Raw genomic sequence first — 26,228 nt, 5'->3', positions numbered from 1 at the left:
TGCGATGCTAGAATAATGTGTTGTGTTTAGTATGTTGCTTTGGTTTTTTTTGCTTGTTTTCTATTCTTTTTCTCTCAGCAGGTGATCCAGGAGATTTTTTTCCCCTTTCTCACTGTCCCTCTCCCCTTCTATTTTTCTTTTCCTTCCTCTTTCTTTCTCCCTTTCCTATCCCTCACTCATGTCTGTCCCGTCTGTAACAACTGAAAATAAAATAAAATAAATAATAAAAACAAAAGTCGATCAAATGGACCAATACGGCAATGCCATGATGACCCATTTGGCAAAATAAATCCATTGGGTATCCTTGTAGGTCTTCAGACAACAATTCTGACGACTAAAGAACCAAATGGGACAGGAAAAAAAAAAAAAAGAAATTCCCTGACAGATAGCAATGCTCAAAAAGGCATATAGTTCAGTTCAATTCAATTTTATTTATATAGCGCCAAATCACAACAAAGGTCGCCTCAAGGTGCTTCAACAATCATATGACCCCCTATGAGCAGCACTTTGGCAACAGCGGGAAGGAAAAACTCCCTTTTAACAGGAAGAAACTTCCGGCAGAACCAGGCTCAGGGAGGGGCGGGGCCATCTGCTGTGACCGGTTGGGGTGAGAGAAGGAAGACAGGATAAAGACATGCTGTGGAAGAGAGACAGAGGTTAATAACAGATATGATTCAATGCAAAGAGGTCTGTTAATACATAGTGAGTGAGAAAGATGACTGAGGAAGAAATACTCAATGCATCATGGGAAACCCCCGGCAGCCTACGTCTATTGCAGCATAACTAAGGGAGGATTCAGGGTCACCTGGTCCAGCCCTAACCATATGCTTTAGCAAAAAGGAAAGTTTTAAGCCTAATCTTAAAAGTAGAGATAGTGTCTGTCTCCCGAATCCAAACTGGAAGCTGGTTCCACAGAAGAGGGGCCTGAAAACTGAAGGCTCTGCCTCCCATTCTACTTTTAAATACTCTAGGAACAACAAGTAGGCCTGCAGAACGAGAGCGAAGTGCTCTAATAGGGTGATATGGTACTACAAGGTCATTAAGATAAGATGGGGCCTGATTATTTGAGACCTTGTATGTGAGGAGCAGGATTTTGAATTCAATTCTGGATTTAACAGGAAGCTAATGAAGGGAAGACAATACAGAAGAAATCTGCTCTCTCTTTCTAATCCCTGTCAGGACTCTTGCTGCAGCGTTTTGGATTAGCTGAAGGCTTTTCAGCGAGTTTTTTGGACATCCTGATAATAATGAATTACAGTCGTCCAGCCTGGAAGTAATAAATGCATGAACTAGTTTTTCAGCGTCACTCTGAGACAGGATATTTCTAACTTTAGAGATGTTGCGCAAATGGAAGAAAGCAGTCTTACATATTTGTTTAATAAGTGTGTTGAAGGACATATCCTGGTCAAAAATGACTCCAAGGTTCCTCACAGCGTTACTGGAGGCCAAGGTAATGCCATCCAGAGTAAGAATCTGGTTAGATACCATATTTCTAAGATTTTCAGGGCCGAGTACAATAACCTCAGTTTTATCTGAATTAAGAAGCAGAAAGTTAGCGGCCATCCAGGTCTTTATGTCTTTAAGACATTCCTGCAGTTTAACTAATTGGTGTGTGTTATCTGGCTTCATGGACAGATAGAGCTGGGTGTCATCTGCATAGCAGTGAAAATGTATGCTATGTCTTCTAATGATACTGCCTAAGGGAAGCATGTATAATGTAAACAGAATTAGTCCTAGCACTGAACCCTGTGGAACTCCATAATTGACCTCAGTGTGTGAAGAGGACTCTCCATTTACATGCACAAACTGGAGTCTATTAGATAGATATGATACAAACCACTGCAGCGCAGTACCTGTAATACCTACAGCATGTTCTAATCGCTCTAATAGGATATTATGGTCAATAGTATCGAATGCTGCACTGAGGTCTAGCAGGACAAGCACAGAGATGAGTCCACTGTCAGAGGCCATAAGAAGATCATTCGTAGCCTTCACTAAAGCTGTTGAAACCTGACTGAAACTCTTAAAATAAGCCATTCCTCTGCAGATGATCTGTTAGCTGTTTGACAACTACTCTTTCAAAGATTTTTGATATGAAAGGAAGGTTGGAGATTGGCCTATAATTAGCTAAGACTGCTGGATCTACAGATGGCTTTTTGAGTAAAGGTTTAACTACAGCCACCTTGAAGGCCTGTGGTACATAGAGGATTATTAGAGATAGTTTGATCATGTTGAGGCTGTCATTTTTAGCATCTACATCAGGGGTCAGCAACCCTAGGCACGCGTGCCACAGTTTGCACGTGAAGGGTTAAGTGTTGGCACAACCAATGCTGGACTGGCCATCGGGCATTTCCTCGGTGGCCCGGTAACTTTTTTTCCCCTCTGTACACAAATATTAAAATAAACAATAAAAACAATAGACATTATATACAATGTAAAAGATCAAATGTAAATAATGTAAAAAAAATTAAATAAAATATGTAGATCAACAAAAGGCTTGTTTGAACAGAAAAGATTTTAACTGTTTTTTAAAAGAATCCACAGAGTCAAGCAAACGTAATTGATGTGGTAAACTGTTCTACAGGCTTGGTGCAACTGACTGAAAGGCTGTCCCCTTTTGTCTTCAGTCGTGTACGGGGAACAACTAACAGACTCTGAGTCTGTGAGCGGAGATGACAAGCAGCAGTGTATTTTATAAGAAGCTTGGATAAATAATCTGGGGCCTGGCCATTTAGTGCTCTGTATGTTAAAACAAGAATTTTAAAGCAAATTCTAAACTGTATTGGGAGCCAATGTAAAGAATATAAGATGGGAGTGATGTGAACACGCTTGGTAGAGCGAGTTAGTTGACTGGCTGCTTCGTTTTGTATTGCCTGGAGGCGACAGAGAGATGATTTATCCAAGCTAGTAAACAGGGAATTACAGTAATCTAAGTGTGATGACACAAATGCATGAATGAGTTTTTCCAGTTCAGCTGAGGAAACCACATGTCGCAGTTTAGAGATGTTTCTTAAATGATAGAAACAGGAACGAGAAAAATATTTTACATGAGAGTCAAGGCCCAAAGAAGAGTCGAATATTACTCCAAGACTGTGAATATTTTACTTGACAGACTGTGCAGTGAGAATTCAGTCAAAGCATTTAACTGAGATGTGAAAAAACTAAGCTGAACTCTACATCTTGTTGTGGTCTCCTGTGGCTTTAGGTGCTGACATGCCTTCCATCTGTTCTCCTGCATTTTCATTTACAACCGTAAAATATCTCCACATGGTGCTCCTCTCTCTCTCTCTCTCTCTCTCTGCACCCCAAATGCGTCTTCCGAGCGCATCTGAGTCACGTGACTGCACAGTAACAAATCCCAGCAGGGCAAAAAGAAGGGGGCGGAGCAAAGTGAGTCTGCCGCATAAGAAGCGGTGTTTTCACAGACAGAGCTGCTTTTTCATCCAAAGGGAGTAAAGTTCTAAATTTAGAGGAGAGGGACGAACTAAAGCATCGATCATAAACCACTACCACCGTTTGGATCGATATCTGCATCGATCTGCCCACCCTTGTCTCCTGGATCGTAGCCGAGATCAGCGTGAACCACGTGGGTCTCTGCTCCCTGATCTGTTTCCTGTGTTTGGAAAGAGTTGCAGCTTCATCGCGGAGTTTCTCTCGGTTTGTGGGCTCATCTAAAGGTAAGCACCGAGCTAACTTTACTGTGAGTTCAGTTCATGTTGAGTTTAGCTCCTGAATGAGGTCTTCTGCTGCTCTCCTCACACACCAACCTGTAAATGCTCTTTTGCACAATATTATTACTAGATATATTATTATTATTTTTTTTTTTTTTTTTGCACTAACTTGTCTTGTAGCACCTTGGTTCCTGGAGGAACGTTGTTTCGCCTCACTGTGTATTTTTAAACTGTATATGGTTGAAGTGACAATAAAGTTGAACTTGGAACTTGGAGAGTGATCTGCTGCAGTATCAGGATCACAATAAACTTTATTGTCCAGCTGCTCTGGATGAACACATGACAGGAAGTGGTTTTCTTTTTTTTAATTAGCAAAAGAAAAACACCAACTAATCATTGGCTCAGCACGCTGGGAGAAGTTGAGCATTTGCTGGCAGAAAGTTGGAGTAGAAAAGTCTTTTCACTGATAGAAGCTCATTGATCAATGGTCATGAGTACCTTTCACGAAGAGTTTGGGGAATGGCTGCAATCACATGGTCATGAGAATTTGCATATTAATGGTCAAGGAACTGACCTCCCAGCCCATTGTTCCTTCAGTGGTGCTAGTTTCAGTCATTATGTAGGTGGAGCTGGGGGCCTGAAGGAGTTGAAAGTGTGGGGTGGGGGAGTAACAGGTCTGTCCCTGTTTGTGGAAACCACAGGAGGAGCTGTTCAGGCTGTTGCTGGGTGTGAATTGTTGATGGAGTCTTTAAACTTGTAGTTGCTGTTTTCCAGACTGAAGCAGAGTCGTTAGCTGAAAACTGGTTTTAGAGGTTCATTCAGGACACCTTCTCAGGCTCTTACAGCCTTACCTGTATCATAACAAAGTGTATAAACCCCAATCCACCTTTAACATGGTCCTTCTCCCAAACCTTCAAATAGGACTTTCTGGCCCTGTCATAGTAAAGGGCTGCTTAGAATATTAGAGCCAATGTCACAAAGTTCCTCCTGAAGTATAAGTGAGTGAGAGAGTTTCCTCACTTTGCAGCACAACACGTCTCACAAGATTTCTACAAGCAATCAGAGTGAAATTTGTACTTTGTGTTGTCAGATGAACATATGAGACACTTTGACTCTTCAGTGCAGTGTGGAGCCTAACAAAGATCTGTTTTGTGTCCCAGCTGATCAGCAGGAGGAGAAGAGTCTGACGGAGCAGCAGAGGAACATTTTCAGCCATCTGGATTCAGCTGAGTCACTACAGAGGAAACAATGAGCTCAACACAGGAGGTGAGGAAAATATCACAGTTTCACCAAATAATCAGTCACGTCAATTAATGTAGTTTAAAGCCATGTCAGAGGTGTGTGTGTGTGTGTGTGTGTGTGTGTGTGTGTGTGTGTCCAAATGTGCTATAGATAATCTCTATAGCACACTCGGACCACCCATAAAGGGTTAATGGAGGGAGTTCAGTTTGTTCCACGACTGCATTTCACTCACTGCCTCTGTTTGTTTCTCTGTCACTGCAGGACCAACGTGGACCAAGAAGTCAGCGCTCTCAGGAGGCCGACAAACCTCACAGAAGAAAGGGAGAGAGAAAATACAGTTGTGACGAGTGTGGGAAGGATTTTACCGTTAAAGCTTCCCTAAAAATGCATCAGGTCATCCACACTGGAGAGAGACCGTTCAGCTGTGGAGACTGTGGAAAGTCGTTTACTGGGTCTCGAAGCTTAAAAAGACACCAACTCATCCACACTGGAGAGAGACCGTTCAGCTGTGGAGACTGTGGAAAGTCTTTTACCGAGTCTGGAACCTTTAAAAAACACCAACTCATCCACACTGGAGAGAGACCGTTCAGCTGTGATGAGTGCGGAAAGTCTTTTACCCAGTCTGGAACCTTAAAAAACCACCAACTCATCCACACTGGAGAGAGACCGTTCAGCTGTGGAGACTGTGGAAAGTCTTTTACCGAGTCTGGAACCTTTAAAAAACACCAACTCATCCACACTGGAGAGAGACCGTTCAGCTGTGATGAGTGCGGGAAGTCTTTTACCCAGTCTGGAAGCTTAAAAAACCACCAACTCATCCACACTGGAGAGAGACCGTTCAGCTGTGGAGACTGTGGAAAGTCTTTTACCCAGTCTGGAACCTTAAAAAGACACCAACTCATCCACACTGGAGAGAGACGGTTCAGCTGTGGAGACTGTGGAAAGTCTTTTACCGAGTCTGGAACCTTTAAAAACCACAAACTCATCCACACTGGAGAGAGACCGTTCAGCTGCGGAGACTGTGGAAAGTCTTTTACAGAGTCTGGAACCTTTAAAAAACACCAACTCATCCACACTGGAGAGAGACCGTTCAGCTGTGGAGACTGTGGAAAGTCTTTTACCGAGTCTGGAACCTTTAAAAAACACCAACTCATCCACACTGGAGAGAGACCGTTCAGCTGTGGAGACTGTGGAAAGTCTTTTACCCAGTCTGGAAGCTTAAAAAACCACCAACTCATCCACACTGGAGAGAGACCGTTCAGCTGTGGAGACTGTGGAAAGTCGTTTACTCAGCCTAGAAGCTTAAAAAACCACAAACTCATCCACACTGGAGAGAGACCGTTCAGCTGTGGAGACTGTGGAAAGTCTTTTACAGAGTCTGGAACCTTTAAAAAACACCAACTCATCCACACTGGAGAGAGACCGTTCAGCTGTGGAGACTGTGGAAAGTCTTTTACAGAGTCTGGAACCTTTAAAAAACACCAACTCATCCACACTGGAGAGAGACCGTTCAGCTGTGATGAGTGTGGAAAGTCTTTTACCCAGTCTGGAAGCTTAAAAAACCACCAACTCATCCACACTGGAGAGAGACCGTTCAGCTGTGGAGACTGTGGAAAGTCGTTTACTCAGCCTAGAAGCTTAAAAAACCACAAACTCATCCACACTGGAGAGAGACCGTTCAGCTGTGGAGACTGTGGAAAGTCGTTTACAGAGTCTGGAACCTTTAAAAAACACCAACTCATCCACACTGGAGAGAGACCGTTCAGCTGTGGAGACTGTGGAAAGTCTTTTACCGAGTCTGGAACCTTTAAAAAACACCAACTCATCCACACTGGAGAGAGACCGTTCAGCTGTGATGACTGTGGAAAGTCGTTTACTCAGTCTGGACACTTAAAAACACACAAACTCATCCACACTGGAGAGAGACCGTTCAGCTGTGGCGACTGTGGAAAGTCTTTTACTCAGTCTGGAAGCTTAAAATCACATCAACTCATCCACAGTGGAGTTAAAGCGTACAGCTGTGATCAGTGTGGCAGAGCTTTTACTCAGAGTAGCAGCTTACAGAGTCATCTAGTTACCCACTCTGGGATTAAAGCATACAGCTGTGACGTTTGTGGAAAAACCTTCAGCCTGAAACAGCACCGAAATACACACCTACGCATTCACACCAGACATGATGTGTACAGCTGTGATCAGTGTGGTAAACTATGTTTAACAGGCACACAGTTACAACGCCACATGTTTACCCACTCTGAGGAGAGACCTTATAAATGTGACTTGTGTGACAAGACTTTTAAATCTCCATATGACCTGAAAGCACACCAAAAGATCCACACAAGAAAGACTCTACAAGTGCAGTTACTGTGAGGTATGTATCTATATTTTTATCTTGTCAACCCAACTGTTTGAAACAACTTGTATTAGCATGTTAGCAATTTTACTGCATGGAAAAACACCTCTGAGTGATTATTCAGACTCTAATCACAGGTTTTTAGTGATAGTGTTTGAGAATTGTATTATTGTTATTGTAGCATTAAACTAGTATTAATTTAATGGTTTTACTCTTATCGTTTTTATAGCAATTTAAATTGAGCCGAGTGTGATAATGTAAACAGTAAAATGTAATTGGACTTTGGCAGAGATGCTCTTTATTTCAGGCAACGTTCAGGGTGAAAATGTTGAAGGACTGACTTACACTGTGTTTGTGTCTTTGTTTAGAAGCAGAGCGACACAGATGGATCCAGTTCTCAACCCTATCATCGCTGTGGGAAAGACTTTTTTGCGACCTTTGCGGAAAAACTTTCAGTCATCAAAAAACCCTAAAAATACAGCAACGTAGACACACTGGAGACAAACTGAACTACTGTAAAGAATGTGGGAGAAGCTTCACCACTTCAACGGACTTCAAACAATATGAATGAAAATGTGCCTCGTTACATTTTAAGCTTTCTAAACTGTTCTACTGTAGTGTTCATGTTGAGTGGTTAGCTTTGTTCCAGCAGTTGAATCAAAAATCTGTTTCCTGTTATCATGTTTTGAATGAATGCATCGATCCATGTTTTCTGCAGTTTTTTTTTTTTCAGCTTGTTTGTGATATGAGATCCTGCAACAGTTAAACCAAAATTTTACATGTTAAATAAAGAAATGGTTTACTGACAAAGAGTTTGAGCCGTGATGTCATTTCCTGTATATCAGAGCAACACCTGAAGTTACCAATGTTTAAAGTCATAGTCAAATTATGTGTCAGCATGACCTTGTGAAAACTGCTTGGCGCTGCTTCACTATGTTATCTGCTAACTGTTAGGGCGTAGAAGGACGAAACTCCCAGGATGACCAGTGCCAGGACCTTCCTGATGCAGAGAGTTGTGTGTGGGGGGGATAAAGGAGAAGCTGAGGCATCCCAAAGTTAAAGCTGGCATAACTGAACCTTAATGTTTGATGTGTGTTGTGGTTCTCTTGCGCGCAGTAATTAATAGCTTGAACACAGCAGAGCTTGATATAAAGACCTGGGTGACAACTGTACAATATAAAGCGCCTTGAGGCAACTTTTGTTGTGATTTGGCGCTATATAGATAAAAATTGAATTGACTTGGTTCTTTAGTAGGTCTAGAGGGGTTAAACTGCGTCCTCACATCTGCTTCATGAATATGAAGGGCTGTAGTGGGAGAAGGTGGTTTGAAATCCTCATAGGTGTGAAGTGAGGAGGGGGCTCCTGTGGGTGAAGTCTTTGATAGCATCGATGGCTCTGTTGTGGGGGGAGCGGGGAAGGTGGGGGGATGAGTGACTAAAGTGTCTCTATAGGGCTTCGGAGTTGACGTCACGCCGCAATGCATTGTGGGAGCGCAGCTCCATTTTCGGGGTCTACGATCCAAACACAAACACTGTATTGGAACGGCGACTACGACAAGAAACATGCTTAAAAGCAGCTCGAAAGAAAACGGACGGTATAGAGATCGATTGCGTCCAGAGGCGAAGCAGCAGTATTTGAAAAAAAAATAGAGTGCATCGCAAGTCTGGACCCATACGACATACGGCAGTGGAGTAAAGACCCAGACGACTTACCGCCACTGTCCTACCCCGATATCTTCACCTATCTTGTTTGTGCAGTAAGTGCTTACACTGCGAACCAGTTTCGTAATTACAAGTCACTGGAGGCGCACATCCAATTTACAAATGGCTGGGTGCAAGATTTGGCTATTTTCAAGCCGCCAAAATCTGAGTACGTCGTCATTCATACCAAGGTAAGTCAGCTGGAGTGCATCGAGTGACATAGCCATTTTCCACCCCCCACCATAATTAATGTTAAATCTTTATCATTGAACTGTTAAAATATCGTTATCATATTATGTGCCCATAATTGTATAGTAGATGCAAATTAACACATTGATAATCGGGCAAATTATTAACGCCAATCAGTGTCCTCCCTGTCTCATTTCATTTATTGTCTTTACATCAACCTTGTCCTTGCATGTTACAGGTACTGCACTCCCAAAGATTGAATGAACCTGCATTACGACCATGGGTAATTGTAAGCACCACAGGGAAGGTCGAAACTGCACACTGCACCTGTATGGCCGGAGTTGCTGAGACCTGCACCCATGTCGCTGCACTTCTGTTTAAAGTGGAGGCAACAGTGAGGATACGTGGCACAAAGACAGTCACAGATGAACCAGCCTACTGGGTTTTGCCGGGGAACACAACCAAGATACAGCCAGAGGTTGGCCATAACATTGACTTTACATCTTCAGCAGCACAAAAAAAGACTCTTGATGAAAATATAAACGGACCGTCTGTGGTGAAAGGCAGAAGAAGCCGTCCTTCAAAAAGAAAGATTCCCTCTGCTACGTTTGAGGAGTTGTCACCAGTGTTAGACACACTTCAAAAACACAATAAAGCAGTGTGTTTGTCTGGATTGGAGAAATACTACACATCACACACTGTACAGTCATCCACATTACCACTGTCTCTGGCGTGTTTGCACAGCACAGGTGCACAGTCTCTTGGCCTTACCGAGCTACAACTGCACTGCGTAAAGTACATAAACACAGCTAAAGTAACTGAAGAACAGGAATCACATTTAAAGAAAGCTCAGGAGTTGTTTCAGAAGGTGTGCCTTCCTGAACTTGTAGGAAAACATTTCTCTAAGCGAAATGCAGCCCCGAGTGGTCACAACGTTTTTTCTTCTGGTGTCTAGTTTTTTGTCAGAAGTGCATTGAAATATGTATAACTTGATTTCAAACGTGCAGCACTTACCATGTACCAATTGTCAAAGTGTGAAATAAAGAGTGCAAAGCAGTTATTTGTTATCTTGCTTTTATTATAACGTAATTTTAGTGAAACAAAGAGTCCAAAGTGATGATAAACTTTCGCTTATAGTATACAGGTACAGAAATGGTTACATAACGCAATGTCAATGTGTTCATACAGTCACACATACAAAAAACTAAAAAGGTTTTCCTTTTTTAAACAATTATTAATTAACAAGTACAAGTCTCATGTGTGCCTGGTTTCACTACCACACTGGGGCACATGTTAACCAAAACACAACACACCCTCACAATTTTATCAAGGAAGGTAACGTCTTCACCCTCACATGGAAGAAGAGAACGGATGGGCATGGTAGTATGTAGCATTTTGAATTTGTTGCGCAAACTGCCAATTACTCGTTCAACATGGATTCTTAGGTGTGCAATGGCTCGTGTATTTTCTATGTCCTTGGCATCTAGTTGACAGAAGCCCCTTGTAAATGCTGGGATCTTAAAGCTTAAATCCAACTTTGATTTAAGCTTTCTGTTCTCCTCCAGCAGCCGGTTTATTTCTGCTCTGCTCTGTACACAGTGCACACAATCATTTGTCAGTTGTTGATCTTCTGTCTGTTTCTCTCTGATATCAATGTTTTCTGCATCTGCACCCGTTACCTCTGCTTCTACTTGTCCAGCACAAATTTGTCCCTCAGCCAAAATAACAAGGTTGTTATGGTGTTGCTCTTCGGTGGTGTCCATCTCTGGCTGCTCTTCTGTGGTAACTTCTGCTGAGGCTTCACCTTCACACTCTGCTGCTCCATTGTCAAAGCCTGTCCAATAAAAAGAGTGCAAATACACAAGGGAACTTTTAAATGGTTTATACATTAAGGCCGTATGAATACTCAAAAATGTTTGTGTTAATTGACTAAGATCAACTTTTAAAATAAGAGACTGTGGCTGGGGGTGCGGTTGTCGTTTACCTCCAAATAGTACTTTATTTTGTGATAAGAACATATTTAGAACTTACCGGAATGAAAATGTCGTGAGCACACCAGCTGATATCTGGAGACGTAACAGAACTTGATATCAGCTCGTCTCACGGCTGCTATCCAGGCTAGACGCCTTCGTTTGGTAACATCCGATACATGAGCTCCTTCACGTTGCTTCCAGGTTGGGAAAGCATAAAAAGACAATCCAACCTTATTCCCGTGCCGGTCGTAAGATCGAACATTGCAGCCGAGCACACAGCAAGTACGAACCATGGCTATGCTATCGCTCCTAGCTTAGACCCCCAAAATGGTGAATCGGGCCAAAATCCTTTCCACGCCCACCCCCGTGACATCACGCTCCGAAGCCCTATTGTTGGGGAAGTCTCTATTGAGGTGTGAAAGCCGCTTGATGGATCATCAAACCGACAGTAAAAGTCGTTGTGGGTGTTGGCCAACAGCAAGTCGTCAGTGGGGTGGGGCTGTGTGCTTCCTGAAGTGAAAATCTGGCATTTAAACATAAATAGGAAAAACTCGCTCACAGCTGACTAATGAACATTTGCATGCATGCTTAAGAACTGCATTGACCCCATTTCACCCAAGGTTTAAAATTCTGCCTGCAAATGTCAGAGGTGTACTCGTCTGTGTCCATATTTTGTCCAGCATACGGGGGATTCCCATCATAATGAGTCTTTTGGTAAGAGGTGATAAAGAACCTAATCAAAATTTTCCATCCAAATTCCCTCCATCTTTGTGAGGTAGTGCATTTCCATTGTTGTTTCCATATTTGAGTCCATTTATCCTGTGTTATGCACACTAGTAGTAGTAGTAGTAATAGTAATCCAGTCTAGAAGTAATAAATTAATTAACAGCATCACTCTGAGACAGAATATTTTGAGATGTTTAGAGATATTGCGCATATGAAATAAAGCAGCTCTACATATTTGTATAATGTCCTGGTCAAATATTACTCCAAGATTCTGACAGTGCTACTGGAGGCCACGGTAATTCCATCCAGAGCAAGTATCTGGTTAGATATTATATTTCTAGGAATTCTAGGGCCACGTACAATCAGCAGCAGAAAGTTAGACATCACCCAGGTCTTTATATCTTTAAAACATTTCAGCAATTTAATTAATTGGTGTGTGTTACCTGGTTTTATGGATAGACAAAGCTCAGTGTCATCTGCATAGCATCTACTGCAGGGGTCCAGTGTCCCTGCAGGTTTTAGATCGCACCCTGGGTCAACACACCTGTATCACATGATTAGCTCATTACCAGGCCTCTGGAAAACTTCGGCTGTGTCCCAATCAAGAGACCGCTCGCTTGAAGTACGCGCACTACGTGTACTACATACGGTGCGTACTATAAGTACGAGAAGTGCGGAAGTGAGAGGCTTGTGAAATGGGACGTTCTAGCCTTCGTCGCGCTGTTCAGGTTGCCTAGCAACCATGATACTAACCACGAGAAACGTTACATACAGCTTTGTTTGACAGAAATGAAGGCGGAAAAAAAAGTGTTTTGTTGGTCATTCGTTTTTGTCATGACATCACTCTGATTAGTTGAGTATCTGAGGCTGAGACCACGGGACTGTAAAACATGACTGTTGGGCTTCATTTCTGTGCTGAACTGTCATTTTAAGATTAGTTAGTAAATAACAATTAGCTAATGTTGGAGGGAGGGAGGGAGAGATCAGAGCCTTAAACAGGCTGACTTCTGCTAAATGGGTCAAACTGGTTAGAAAGTCTACAAACACATAACATCCTTATAGAATATGATGTAACACTATAGATCAACTTACCTCAGAATATATAAAGCATAAACAAGTACAGCAATATGATGCAACAAACACAGCAGTGTTACTGATCCAAAATACTCAAAGCTTCATAGAACTGAAACAAACATTTATTTTTAGCTCCATTCTGCTGCTGATACAGACTTTAGGTTTCTGAATATTACACTTGTTGCTGCCTTTCATAGTGTGTAACTTGAAGGCCCTGAGTACTTTCTCCCACACTGAAAACACTGGAATGATCACATTATTTGAACATTACCTAATTAGACTGATTCAGGACAGGACATGTTAAACTTTCCTAGCAGTCCTTCACAAACAGGGAACAGTCTGTCTATTCTCTCCATCTGTCAGCTGCTGCTGGCTCTTCCTCCTCCTCTTCCTCACACACTGCTGAGTTTGTCCTGGTGGATCATCAGGGGTGCAAAGCCTCACAGATGATGTGCAGCAGTGGGTCCCTCAGTCTGTCCTCACTCTGGACACTTGCAGTCGTCACACATGGAGATCAAATGTGTGATAAGCTGCAGGATTCAAACACAAGTGTAACTTATAAACACATGTTCATACTTTTATTCCACAATCAGAGAGAAAGAAACAGAGAGAGAGAGCAGGACAGACAGACAGGTGAGAGTCTCAGGTGTACACACTGCTACAAACAGGATTTAGTGTTTGTGTTATTACGAGTGCTAAACAAGAAGAGTTCCCAGATGGTACAGTGGACACATGTGTGACTGCTGTGATTAAAGCATCTTTTTTTCAGCTTAACGAGTGAACCGTCAGCTCGTTCAAACACACGTTAAAGTCTGTTTGGCTCGACACCACCGAACAGAGGCAGCAATATAACATAGCTAACATTAACAGTGCAGTGAATCCTGCTTGTGCCGTGATGTTCAGGACTGCAAACCGAGCAGCATCACTGACTTTCAGCCTGTTGTGTTTGTGGATATATGACTGACTTTAATTATCCACAAAATCATCACAATCTCTGTAAGATTAAAGTCCACTATTGAGCGGCGTATATTTTAAAGTAAAGGCTTTAAAACCAAGTAAATGCTGAAAGTACAAACATGACTAATGACACATAACTTTGCCGACATGTGGCCAACAGTAATGTTTTAATGTTCTTCATTATTCAACATTTGCACATAAATAAGTGATATATTATTCAGTACTTACTTTTATCAGTTTACTCCTTGGCCACTCCGCTTCTGCCGTCTGCCGCAAAATTATCCACACCGACTGCCGTGCTATGAATTGTGGGATATATTGGGCCACGAAGTCTACACCGCCACAGCCTTAAATTTCAGGGAAGTGAAGGACGCATTTGAGGGCCGCATTTCAAGCAGCCTTTGAATTGGGACAGCCTTCACTGTGATGTAATCGGCCTTAAAATGCGGCCTTTAAGGCTGCAGACCCTGAATTGGGATACAACCTCAGTGAGAGAGAAAGGTGACTGAGGAAGAAATACTCAATGCATTCTCCTTGGGCTCTCGCACTCTGGGGCCTCTGGATGTCTGGGGCCTGGATCTCCTTCATGCCTGCTTCATGCCCTGGGGGACAGGGTTATGGCTCTCTACAGCCTCTTGCAGACCATTACATGGGGAAACCATTTGAATACAAGCGCGCTGATCCACACAGGTGTGCACATGGGTGTTCACAGTTCGTAGACTTAAATTACACCTTTCTTGGCTGCTACGTCAAAGCACATTGTGCGCTGTCTGTCCTGCGTGCTGCACAACAACATTCAATATTTAGTGTTTACTGCTGTTTACACTTAGCTAGATTAATGTGATGCTAGAATAATGTGTTGTGTTTAGTATGTTGCTTTGGCTTTTTATTGCTTGTTTTCTATTCTTTTTCTCTCAACAGGTGATCCAGGAGATTTTTTTCCCCTTTCTCACTGTCCCTCTCCCCTTCTGTTTTTCTTTGCCTTCCTCTTTCTTTCTCCCTTTCCTATCCCTCACTCATGTCTGTCCCGTGTGTAAAATAAAATAAAATAAATAATAAAAACAAAAGTCGATCAAATGGACCAATACGGCAATGCCATGATGACCCATTTGGCAAAGTAAATCCATTGGGTATCCTTGTTGGTCTTCAGACAACAATTCTGACGGCTAAAGAACCAAATGGGACAGGCAAAAAAAAAGAAGAAAGGAATTCCCTGACAGATAGCAATGCTCAAAAAGGCATATAGTTCAATTCAATTCAATTCAATTCAATTCAATTTTATTTATATAGCGCCAAATCACAACAAAAGTCGCCTCAAGGTGCTTCAACAATCATATGACCCCCTATGAGCAGCACTTTGGCAACAGTGGGAAGGAAAAACTCCCTTTTAACAGGAAGAAACCTCCGGCAGAACCAGGCTCAGGGAGGGGCGGGGCCATCAGCTGCGACCGGTTGGGGTGAGAGACGGAAAACAGGATGAAAGACATGCTGTGGAAGAGAGACAGAGGTTAATAACAGATATGATTCAATGCAGAGAGGTCTGTTAATACATAGTGAGTGAGAAAGGTGACTGGAAAGGAAAAACTCAATGCATCATGGGAATCCCCCGGCAGCCTACGTCTATTGCAGCACAACTAAGGGAGGATTCAGGGTCACCTGGTTCAGCCCTAACCATATGCTTTATCAAAAAGGAAAGTTTTAAGCCTAATCTTAAAAGTAGAGATAGTGTCTGTCCCCCGAATCCAAACTGGAAGCTGGTTCCATAGAAGAGGGGCCTGAAAACTGAAGGCTCTGCCTCCCATTCTACTTTTAAATACTCTAGGAACAACAAGTAGGCCTGCAGAGCGAGAGCGAAGTGCTCTAATAGGGTGATATGGTACTACAAGATCATTACTATATGATGGGGCCTGATTATTTAAGACCTTGTATGTGAGGAGCAGGATTTTGAATTCAATTCTGGATTTAACAGGAAGCCAATGAAGGGAAGCCAAAACAGGAGAAATCTGCTCTCTTTCTAATCCCTGTCAGGACTCTTGCTGCAGCATTTTGGATTAGCTGAAGGCTTTTCAGTGAGTTTTTTGGACATCCTGATAATAATGAATTACAGTCGTCCAGTCTGGAAGTAATAAATGCATGAACTAGTTTTTCAGCGTCACTCTGAGACAGGATATTTCTAATTTTAGAGATGTTGCGCAAATGGAAGAAAGCAGTCTTACATATTTGTTTAATAAGTGCGTTGAAGGACATGTCCTGGTAAAAAACGACTCCAAGGTTCCTCACAGCGTTACTGGAGGCCAAGGTAATGCCATCCAGAGTAAGAATCTGGTTAGATACCATATTTCTAAGATTTTCAGGGCCGAGTACAATAACCTCAGTTTTATCTGAATTAAGAAGCAGAAAGTTAGCGGCCATCCAGGTCTTTATGTCTTTAAGACATTCCTGCAGTTTAACTAATTGGTGTGTGTTATCTGGCTTCATGGACAGATAGAGCTGGGTGTCATCAGCATAGCAGTGAAAATGTATGCTATGTCTTCTAATGATGCTGCCTAAGGGAAGCATGTATAATGTAAACAGAATTGGTCCTAGCACTGAACCCTGTGGAACTCCATAATTAACCTCAGTGTGTGAAGAGGACTCTCCATTTACATGTACGAATTGGAGTCTATTAGATAGATATGATAGAAACCACTGCAGCACAGTACCTGTAATACCTACAGCATGTTCTAATCACTCTAATAGGATATTATGGTCGACAGTATCGAACGCTGCACTAAGGTCTAGCAGGACAAGCACAGAGATGAGTTCACTGTCAGAGGCCATAAGAAGATCATTTATAGCAGGGGTGCCCAATCCCGGTCCTCGAGAGCTACTATCCTGCAGCTTTTAGATGCATCCCTACTCCAACACAGCTGAATCAAATGGTTTGATCTCTTCAGCATGCCATCATGTTTGGCAAAGGCCTGATAACAAGCCATTCATTTGATTCAGGTGTGTGGGAACAAGGATGCATCTAAAAGCTGCAGGACGGTAGCTCTCGAGGACCAGGATTGGGCACCCCTGATTTATAGCCTTCACTAAAGCTGTTGAAACCTGACTGAAACTCTTCAAATAAGCCATTCCTCTGCAGATGATCTGTTAGCTGTTTGACAACTACTCTTTCAAGGATTTTTGATATGAAAGGAAGGTTGGAGATTGGCCTATAATTAGCTAAGACTGCTGGATCTACAGATGGCTTTTTGAGTAAAGATTTAACTACAGCCACCTTGAAGGCCTGTGGTACATAGCTGATTATTAGAGATAGTTTGATCATGTTGAGGCTGTCATTTTTAGCATCTACATCAGGGGTCAGCAACCCTAGGCACGCGTGCCACAGTTTGCACGCGAAGGGTTAAGTGTTGGCACAACCAATGCTGGACTGGCCATCGGGCATTTCCTCGGTGGCCCGGTGTCAGGAGTTTTCCTGTAATGCAACTCAGGTCAGAATAAATGACACTCAGACAGGTTTGCAGGTTTAACGTGCACACGGGTGAGAGTTCAAACGGAGACTCACACTCCACAGCAGTTGCCACCCTTTATTTATACTCAAGCATGTTTGCGTCACAGACACATGAGTGGAAGAGATAACATACAAAGGTAGAGACTTCATCACATGCAGGAAGAGATAACATACAAAGGTAGAGACTTTGTCACAGACACATGAGTGGAAGAGATAACATACAACGATAGAGACTTCGTGCTGAGCTTGCACAGTGTAACTTCTCTAGTAAAAAGAGCAAACACATCTAGAGAACCTTAAATGAAATCTACTTCTATACATAAACATAATAAAATCTTTCAACACCCGGTAACTTTTTTTCCCCTCTGTACACAAATATCAAGATAAATAATAAAAACAATAGATATTATATACAATGTAAAAGATCAAATGTAAATAATGTAAAAAAATAAAATAAAATATGTAGATCAACAAAAGGCTTGTTTGAACAGAAAAGATTTTAACTGTTTTTTAAAAGAATCCACAGAGTCAAGCAAACGTAATTGATGTGGTAAACTGTTCTACAGGCTTGGTGCAACTGACCGAAAGGCTGTCCCCTTTTGTCTTCAGTCGTGTACGGGGAACAACTAACAGACTCTGAGTCTGTGAGCGGAGATGACAAGCAGCAGTGTATTTTATAAGAAGCTTGGATAAATAATCTGGGGCCTGGCCATTTAGTGCTCTGTATGTTAAAACAAGAATTTTAAAGCAAATTCTAAACTGTATTGGGAGCCAATGTAAAGAATATAAGATGGGAGTGATGTGAACACGCTTGGTAGAGCGAGTTAGTTGTCTGGCTGCTTCGTTTTGTATTGCCTGGAGGCGACAGAGAGATGATTTATCCAAGCTAGTAAACAGGGAATTACAGTAATCTAAGTGTGATGACACAAATGCATGAATGAGTTTTTCCAGTTCAGCTGAGGAAACCACATGTCGCAGTTTAGAGATGTTTCTTAAATGATAGAAACAGGAACGAGAAAAATATTTTACATGAGAGTCAAGGCCCAAAGAAGAGTCGAATATTACTCCAAGACTGTGAATATTTTACTTGACAGACTGTGCAGTGAGAATTCAGTCAAAGCATTTAACTGAGATGTGAAAAAACTAAGCTGAACTCTACATCTTGTTGTGGTCTCCTGTGGCTTTAGGTGCTGACATGCCTTCCATCTGTTTTCTAGCATTTTCATTTACAACCGTAAAATATCTCCACATGGTGCTCCTCTCTCTCTCTCTCTCTCTGAACCCCAAATGCGTCTTCCGAGCGCATCTGAGTCACGTGACCGCACAGTAACAAATCCCAGCAGGGCAAGAAGAAGGGGGCGGAGCAAAGTGAGTCTCCCGCATAAGAAGCGGTGTTCAAACAGACAGAGCTGCTTTTTCATCCAAAGGGAGTAAAGTTCTAAATTTAGAGGAGAGGGACGAACTAAAGCATCGATCATAAACCACTACCACCGTTTGGATCGATATCTGCATCGATCTGCCCACCCTTGTCTCCTGGATCGTAGCTGAGATCAGCGTGAACCACGTGGGTCTCTGCTCCCTGATCTGTTTCCTGTGTTTGGAAAGAGTTGCAGCTTCATCGCGGAGTTTCTCTCGGTTTGTGGGCTCATCTAAAGGTAAGCACCGAGCTAACTTTACTGTGAGTTCAGTTCATGTTGAGTTTAGCTCCTGAATGAGGTCTTCTGCTGCTCTCCTCGGTGTCTGTTCACAGTTTATTGTGAACACGTTGAGAGAAGAGTGAGAGAGTGTTTGGAGAAAAACACCAACTAATCATTAGCTCAGCATGCTGGGAGAAGTTGGAGCAGAAAAGTCTTTTCATTGTCCCTGCAGCTGTTTTTCTGCCTGCACCAAACCTCTACAGCCTGATTTCTATTTGAAGCGATAACAGGAAATGGATGAGAGCGATCTGCTGCAGTATCAGGATCACAATAAATTTTATTGTCCAGCTGCTCTGGATGAACACATTAGAGGAAGTGGTTTTCTTTTTTTAATTAGCAAAAGAAAAACACCAACTAATCATTGGCTCAGCACGCTGGGAGAAGTTGAGCATTTGCTGGCAGAAAGTTGGAGTAGAAAAGTCTTTTCACTGATAGAAGCTCATTGATCAATGGTCATGAGTACCTTTCACGAAGAGTTTGGGGAATGGCTGCAATCACATGGTCATGAGAATTTGCATATTAACGGTAAAGGAACTGACCTCCCAGCCCATTGTTCCTTCAGTGGTGCTAGTTGCAGTCATTATGTAGGTGGAGCTGGGGGCCTGAAGGAGTTGAAAGTGTGGGGTGGGGGAGTAACAGGTCTGTCCCTGTTTGTGGAAACCACAGGAGGAGCTGTTCAGGCTGTTGCTGGGTGTGAATTGTTGATGGAGTCTTTAAACTTGTAGTTGCTGTTTTCCAGACTGAAGCAGAGTCGTTAGCTGAAAACTGGTTTTAGAGGTTCATTCAGGACACCTTCTCAGGCTCTTACAGCCTTACCTGTATCATAACAAAGTGTATAAACCCCAATCCACCTTTAACATGGTCCTTCTCCCAAACCTTCAAATAGGACTTTCTGGCCCTGTCATAGTAAAGGGCTGCTTAGAATATTAGAGCCAATGTCACAAAGTTCCTCCTGAAGTATAAGTGAGTGAGAGAGTTTCCTCACTTTGCAGCACAACACGTCTCACAAGATTTCTACAAGCAATCAGAGTGAAATTTGTACTTTGTGTTGTCAGATGAACATATGAGACACTTTGACTCTTCAGTGCAGTGTGGAGCCTAACAAAGATCTGTTTTGTGTCCCAGCTGATCAGCAGGAGGAGAAGAGTCTGACGGAGCAGCAGAGGAACATTTTCAGCCATCTGGACTCAGCTGAGTCACTACAGAGGAAACTCTTTGTGTGTGTGTGTGTGTGTGTGTGTGTGTGTGTGTGTGTGTGTGTGTGTGTCCCCAAATGTGCTATAGATAATCTCTATAGCACACTCGGACCACCCATAAAGGGTTAATGGAGGGAGTTCAGTTTGTTCCACGACTGCATTTCACTCACTGCCTCTGTTTGTTTCTCTGTCACTGCAGGACCAACGTGGACCAAGAAGTCAGCGCTCTCAGGAGGCCGACAAACCTCACAGAAGAAAGGGAGAGAGAAAATACAGTTGTGACGAGTGTGGGAAGGATTTTACCGTTAAAGCTTCCCTAAAAATGCATCAGGTCATCCACACTGGAGAGAGACCGTTCAGCTGTGGAGACTGTGGAAAGTCTTTCACCCAGTCTGGAAGCTTAAAAACACACCAACTCATCCACACTGGAGAGAGACCGTTCAGCTGTGGAGACTGTGGAAAGTCTTTCACCCAGTCTGGAACCTTAAAAACACACCAACTCATCCACACTGGAGAGAGACCGTTCAGCTGTGGAGACTGTGGAAAGTCTTTTACCCAGTCTGGAAGCTTAAAAAACCACCAACTCATCCACACTGGAGAGAGACCGTTCAGCTGTGGAGACTGTGGAAAGTCGTTTACTCAGCCTAGAAGCTTAAAATCACATCAACTCATCCACAGTGGAGTTAAAGCGTACAGCTGTGATCAGTGTGGCAGAGCTTTTACTCAGAGTAGCAGCTTACAGAGTCATCTAGTTACCCACTCTGGGATTAAAGCATACAGCTGTGACGTTTGTGGAAAAACCTTCAGCCTGAAACAGAACCGAAATACACACCTACGCATTCACACCAGACATGATGTGTACAGCTGTGATCAGTGTGGTAAACTATGTTTAACAGGCACACACTTACAACAACACATGTTTACCCACTCTGAGGAGAGACCTTATAAATGTGACTTGTGTGACAAGACTTTTAAATCTCCATATCACCTGAAAGCACACCAAAAGATCCACACAAGAAAGACTCTACAAGTGCAGTTACTGTGAGGTATGTATCTATATTTTTATCTTGTCAACCCAACTGTTTGAAACAACTTGTATTAGCATGTTAGCAATTTTACTGCATGGAAAAACACCTCTGAGTGATTATTCAGACTCTAATCACAGGTTTTTAGTGATAGTGTTTGAGAATTGTATTATTGTTATTGTAGCATTAAACTAGTATTAATTTAATGGTTTTACTCTTATCGTTTTTATAGCAATTTAAATTGAGCTGAGTGTGATAATGTAAACAGTAAAATGTAATTGGACTTTGGCAGAGATGCTCTTTATTTCAGGCAACGTTCAGGGTGAAAATGTTGAAGGACTGACTTACACTGTGTTTGTGTCTTTGTTTAGAAGCAGAGCGACACAGATGGATCCAGTTCTCAACCCTGTCATCGCTGTGGGAAAGACTTTTTTGCGACCTTTGCGGAAAAACTTTCAGTCATCAAAAGACCCTAAAATACATCAACGTAGACACACTGGAGACAAACTGAACTACTGTAAAGAATGTGGGAGAGGCTTCACCACTTCAAAGGACTTCAAACAACATGAATGAAAATGTGCCTCGTTACATTTTAAGCTTTCTAAACTGTTCTACTGTAGTGTTCATGTTGAGTGGTTAGCTTTGTTCCAGCAGTTGAATCAAAAAATCTGTTTCCTGTTATCATGTTTTTAATGAATGCATCGATCCATGTTTTCTGCAGTTTTTTTTTTTTCAGCTTGTTTGTTATGAGATCCTGCAACAGTTAAACCAAAATTTTATATGTTAAATAAAGAAATGGTTTACTGACAAAGAGTTTGAGCCGTGATGTCATTTCCTGTATATCAGAGCAACACCTGAAGTTACCAATGTTTAAAGTCATAGTCAAATTATGTGTCAGCATGACCTTGTGAAAACTGCTTGGCGCTGCTTCACTATGTTATCTGCTAACTGTTAGGGCGTAGAAGGACGAAACTCCCAGGATGACCAGTGCCAGGACCTTCCTGATGCAGAGAGTTGTGTGTGGGGGGGATAAAGGAGAAGCTGAGGCATCCCAAAGTTAAAGCTGGCATAACTGAACCTTAATGTTTGATGTGTGTTGTGGTTCTCTTGCGCGCAGTAATTAATAGCTTGAACACAGCAGAGCTTGATATAAAGACCTGGGTGACAACTAGCTTTCTGCCGCTGATTATACGTGGCCCTAAAATACCTAGAAATGTGGTGTCTAACCAGATACTTGCTCTGGATGGCATTACCTTGGCCTCCAGTAACACCTTGGAGTAATATTTGACCAGGACATTAAACAAATATTTAGGGCTGTGTGATCGGCAGAGTTGGAAAAAGCAGGAGTCACAGGAATTATTAGAAAAACAGGGTTTTCATTCATTTAACCCAAAAATTATGTTTACAAAAGTAATTAATGTTGAGCTCATAAAAAAGGTCAAAGAAACAAAACTGAACTCAGGCAAAGAACTGCAAACTTAACAAACCAAATGACTGCACAAAGAAATATAACTGACCTAAACATGAAATGGCACAGAAGGTCCATCTGCTGTATATCACTGGGAAAGAAAAGAAGGGGAGCTAATTTCACGCAGAGATGGAGAAAGATAATAAAGACAGGAGAGGAAGAAGAGAGGTGAGATTTAAGGGTAAGGACTGCTTATATTAAGAGTCGGTGAAGGTTCTCAGCCATCCAGTTCATCGTAGTCTAAGGAGCTTGGAAAGAAAAGCGTCTGGACTTCCTTAAGTTGCTTGAAGACGCTTCACCTCTCATCCGAGAAGCTTCTTCAGTTCTCAAGAAGCTCATCACAAAGACGGCAGCTGCAGAGAGTGACGGTACAGTAGAGCGACACAAGAGGGCGCCATTACACAAGCTTACTGCTCACAAGCAGCCAAGCACAGCAGCAACTACGGTATACAACTGGAGTAAGGTGGAAATTAACAAAGGACAGTGTTAAAAGTAGAATGAGAGTGGTGTAAGGCAAGTTGAAAGATCCACAATAAGTTTCTATAACATGTTCATCAAAGGTAACTTAATTTCTACTGTACTTCAAAGTGATGCTTTGTAGTTTAGGGAAGAGTTCTGTGTGCTTGTTTAAGGCAGCTATGAGCTGCAGTTTAAGGTCGAACTATGAGTGAAGTTCGCAGGGTTCTTTCAGTACAAACGCATCTGCATTAAGAGTGAATGTCATTACAGCTAAAGTATATGCAACAGTAACCCCAGAGTAATACTTAAGGATTTTGAAATCTAAACACAGACCATTAAATGACATTTAACTATACTCACAAGACGGTTGACAAAGATCTCCAAGAGCACTATGCTGTACCACTTACTGCAGTGGAAGAAGATGATGCTGAGCAAATTACAGAACTACAGACTGCTCATAAAAGCGAAAGAGTATGAACACTAACCGAAAAGGCTAAAGAGCTTTAAGAGAAGGACTTCAACATTTTGTGGCGTCAGTGGCGGTCCTAGCCTGTTTGGCGCCCTGGGCGAACACTCCCTCTGCTGGGGCATGTGACCTGGACTCACACTCACTGCAGCCCTGAACTTTTCTAAAAGATACATCTGAAAGGCTTTCTTTGCAATTAAGCAGATCTTTAATCTTTTATCTCCCTGTAATGAAGTCTGCGTGATGTCTGAGTGTAGTCATGTGACAGCTGTGCAGAAAATGGTGATTGAATTAAAAGCCAGCAGGCCTCATCTAAACGCATCTTAAGTGCAGAAGGCAAAACCTATATACCAAAAGCACATTTTGGTCATTGCATTATCAGCGACAGCAGCTGGTGTGGTTCTGCACTGGACGAAGAAAAGAGGTAAAATGATATTATGCCGTCTTTTGAATTTACATGCTGCTTGCATCGATGATGCTTTACAGGTCAGGGGACTATGACTGAATACGGTCATGTTCGGTTTCGTGTAGCGATGGGTAGATGAGGCCTCGTGAAGCGTTTCAGCACAAACTGTATCCATGCTGTGTCGACACAGTGTTGCTGTTTTGCTCCATGCTGACACCTGCTGGACCTTAAATACCATTGCAGGCAACTTGAGACTCACAACAGACACTGATTCAATGGCCAAGTCACACTTGTACACTGTAAGGTATTGTACTTTCCATGGAATCATTTTATATCTTTTACATTGCAAATATTTTACACATCTTTATTTTATACTCTACAAATATATTGTGAATGACATTAAGTGAAAATTAAAATGAAAGTATTGTGAATGTAATGTTACCCATTTGACTCAGAGTTTATTATAAATTTCTATTCAGAAAAAAAAGTTTATCCAATGTTTTTGAATTCAGTCTATTGCATTTTTTTTTTTTTGCACCATTTCCACAGCTTTGGAAAACTCACAGGCACAGATGAAGCTGGGCTACACAAAAACTGTAAAGCCAGGTGGATAAGGTTCTGATAATATGTCTTCCTTTCCCCCCAGTACGTTAAAGGATCCTCTGATCTTGGAATTTTTCTCTCCGACACTCTCCACAATACTAAGGGGTTGGCAGTCCTTTATAATAAAATTCAGGACTGCCTGGTCCAGAACAGTCTTCCTAGATGAAAATAATAAAACACATATTAATTAAAACAAATGATGATAAAGATGTTCAGTGTCTATATAGGCCCACCAGTGTTCATCCTCGGTGTGTTTGTCTCCTCATTTTCATGTTTGGCTCTGTAATGCCTAAACACTGAGGAGGTGCTTTTGTTTGTGTAAGAAAGCTCCGCAGAACAGATGCGACATTTAACCTGCATAAAATGAAATAAATAATTTACACTTCAAGTCACATTGCTGTTTTTCCTATTATGATAGGTTACACTGAAACAAAGACAGACAAACTATTACCTTATTTGCAGTTAAAAGATCAAAATGATCCCACACAGCAGAAACATTTCTTTTTCTTTCGGGCTCCATTTTGTTATGGAGAGATGATTATTTTTTATTTTTTTAATCTTTGCGAGAGTAATTTTGTGTTTTTTGGTGGCGACTCATTCCGTTGACAGATGCAGATGCGGTACCTTTTAAACACAGATTGGGTCGTTGGCAATGAGCGATACTGCAGCTGTGTCGATCACGTGACTTTTTCTTAAAGCGACGCACGCAGGCTTTGCTATGTGAGCTTGATACATGCGTCGGTGCGTCAGTGTTGCAGGACCCATCACATTAAATCATTTTTCTTGTTTCTGTTGCAGATTTGTCCCACAGCTTTGAAAACCAGTTACATGTTTAATCCGATGATCCTGCAACATTTTCTGGTTTGTTTGGGAGAGTTTTTGGTGACGAAATATGCAAATGGGTGTTCAACAGAAAATAACACGACAAGTTACAAAAACCCCCGCAGATTTAATAAGTTTGTTTTTGAGTTGAATATCGCATATTATTCATTTTGACCTGTAACACAGTCTGAAGTGTATTTCATGCCCGTAACTTCACTTGCATGTGTAAACAGGCCCCTTTTTAACCTTTGCAGCAGGAATTATGGTTCTGAATTTAAAGAAACATAAAAACAGTCACTGCACCATAACTTTCATGATTTTAATGAAAACGTTAATGAAAAAAAACTTTGACTACAGGGAGCTTTGTGTTTGACTTCATCCACCTCATGTAAACTATACTATACTCACTCTACACCTACGACTGCACGGCCACTAACAGCTCCAACATCATTGTGAAGTTTGCGGACGACACTACAGTGGTGGGTCTTATCACCAACGGTGATGAGACGGCCTACAGGGAGGAGGTCAGCGCCCTGACCCACTGGTGTCAAGACAACCATCTCACCCTCAACGTCACAAAGACAAAGGAGTTGATAGTGGACTTCCGGAGGTGCAGAGAAGTACACACCCCCATCACCATCAGCGGCGCTGCTGTGGAGAGAGTGAGCAGCTTCCGGTTCCTTGGCGTACACCTGGCTGAGGATCTTA

The 26,228-nt window shown here is 42.1% G+C and overlaps 2 protein-coding genes across 4 annotated transcripts; both read left to right on the top strand.

Moving 5' to 3' along the window:
- The first annotated feature begins 2,964 nt into the window (after positions 1–2,964).
- Positions 2,965–8,073, top strand: LOC146567654 (uncharacterized). 3 transcript variants are annotated; one of them, XM_085287594.1, is made up of 4 exons: positions 2,965–3,677; positions 4,832–4,936; positions 5,177–7,281; positions 7,635–8,073. In XM_085287594.1, exons 2-3 carry the CDS (start codon positions 4,920–4,922, stop codon positions 7,278–7,280), a joined length of 2,121 nt encoding a protein of 706 aa, XP_085143720.1. In that variant the 5' UTR covers positions 2,965–3,677; positions 4,832–4,919; the 3' UTR covers position 7,281; positions 7,635–8,073. The 3 variants fall into 3 exon arrangements, with proteins under 3 accessions (XP_085143720.1, XP_085143719.1, XP_085143721.1); XM_085287593.1 differs by having other exon boundaries at positions 7,632–8,073; XM_085287595.1 differs by lacking the exon at positions 4,832–4,936 and having other exon boundaries at positions 5,175–7,281; positions 7,632–8,073.
- Positions 8,074–18,858: 10,785 nt separating this feature from the next.
- Positions 18,859–22,107, top strand: LOC146567653 (uncharacterized; the record flags this gene model as incomplete). Its single annotated transcript, XM_085285863.1, has 4 exons — positions 18,859–19,033; positions 20,201–20,292; positions 20,471–21,317; positions 21,668–22,107. Coding segments are annotated over 3 exons (1,113 nt in total), but the record flags the coding sequence as incomplete, so codon positions are not given.
- Between the last annotated feature and the right edge of the window lie 4,121 nt (positions 22,108–26,228).

The sequence above is a fragment of the Mchenga conophoros genome, linkage group LG9 (genome assembly GCF_057382185.1).
Source record: "Mchenga conophoros isolate Kocher_MC1m ecotype Shallow Benthic linkage group LG9, M_conophoros_male_GT1.1, whole genome shotgun sequence".
Classification (NCBI taxonomy): domain Eukaryota; kingdom Metazoa; phylum Chordata; class Actinopteri; order Cichliformes; family Cichlidae; genus Mchenga; species Mchenga conophoros.
The sequence above is the reverse complement of the archived record's forward strand: the minus strand, read 5'-3'. Positions and strand labels throughout refer to the sequence as shown.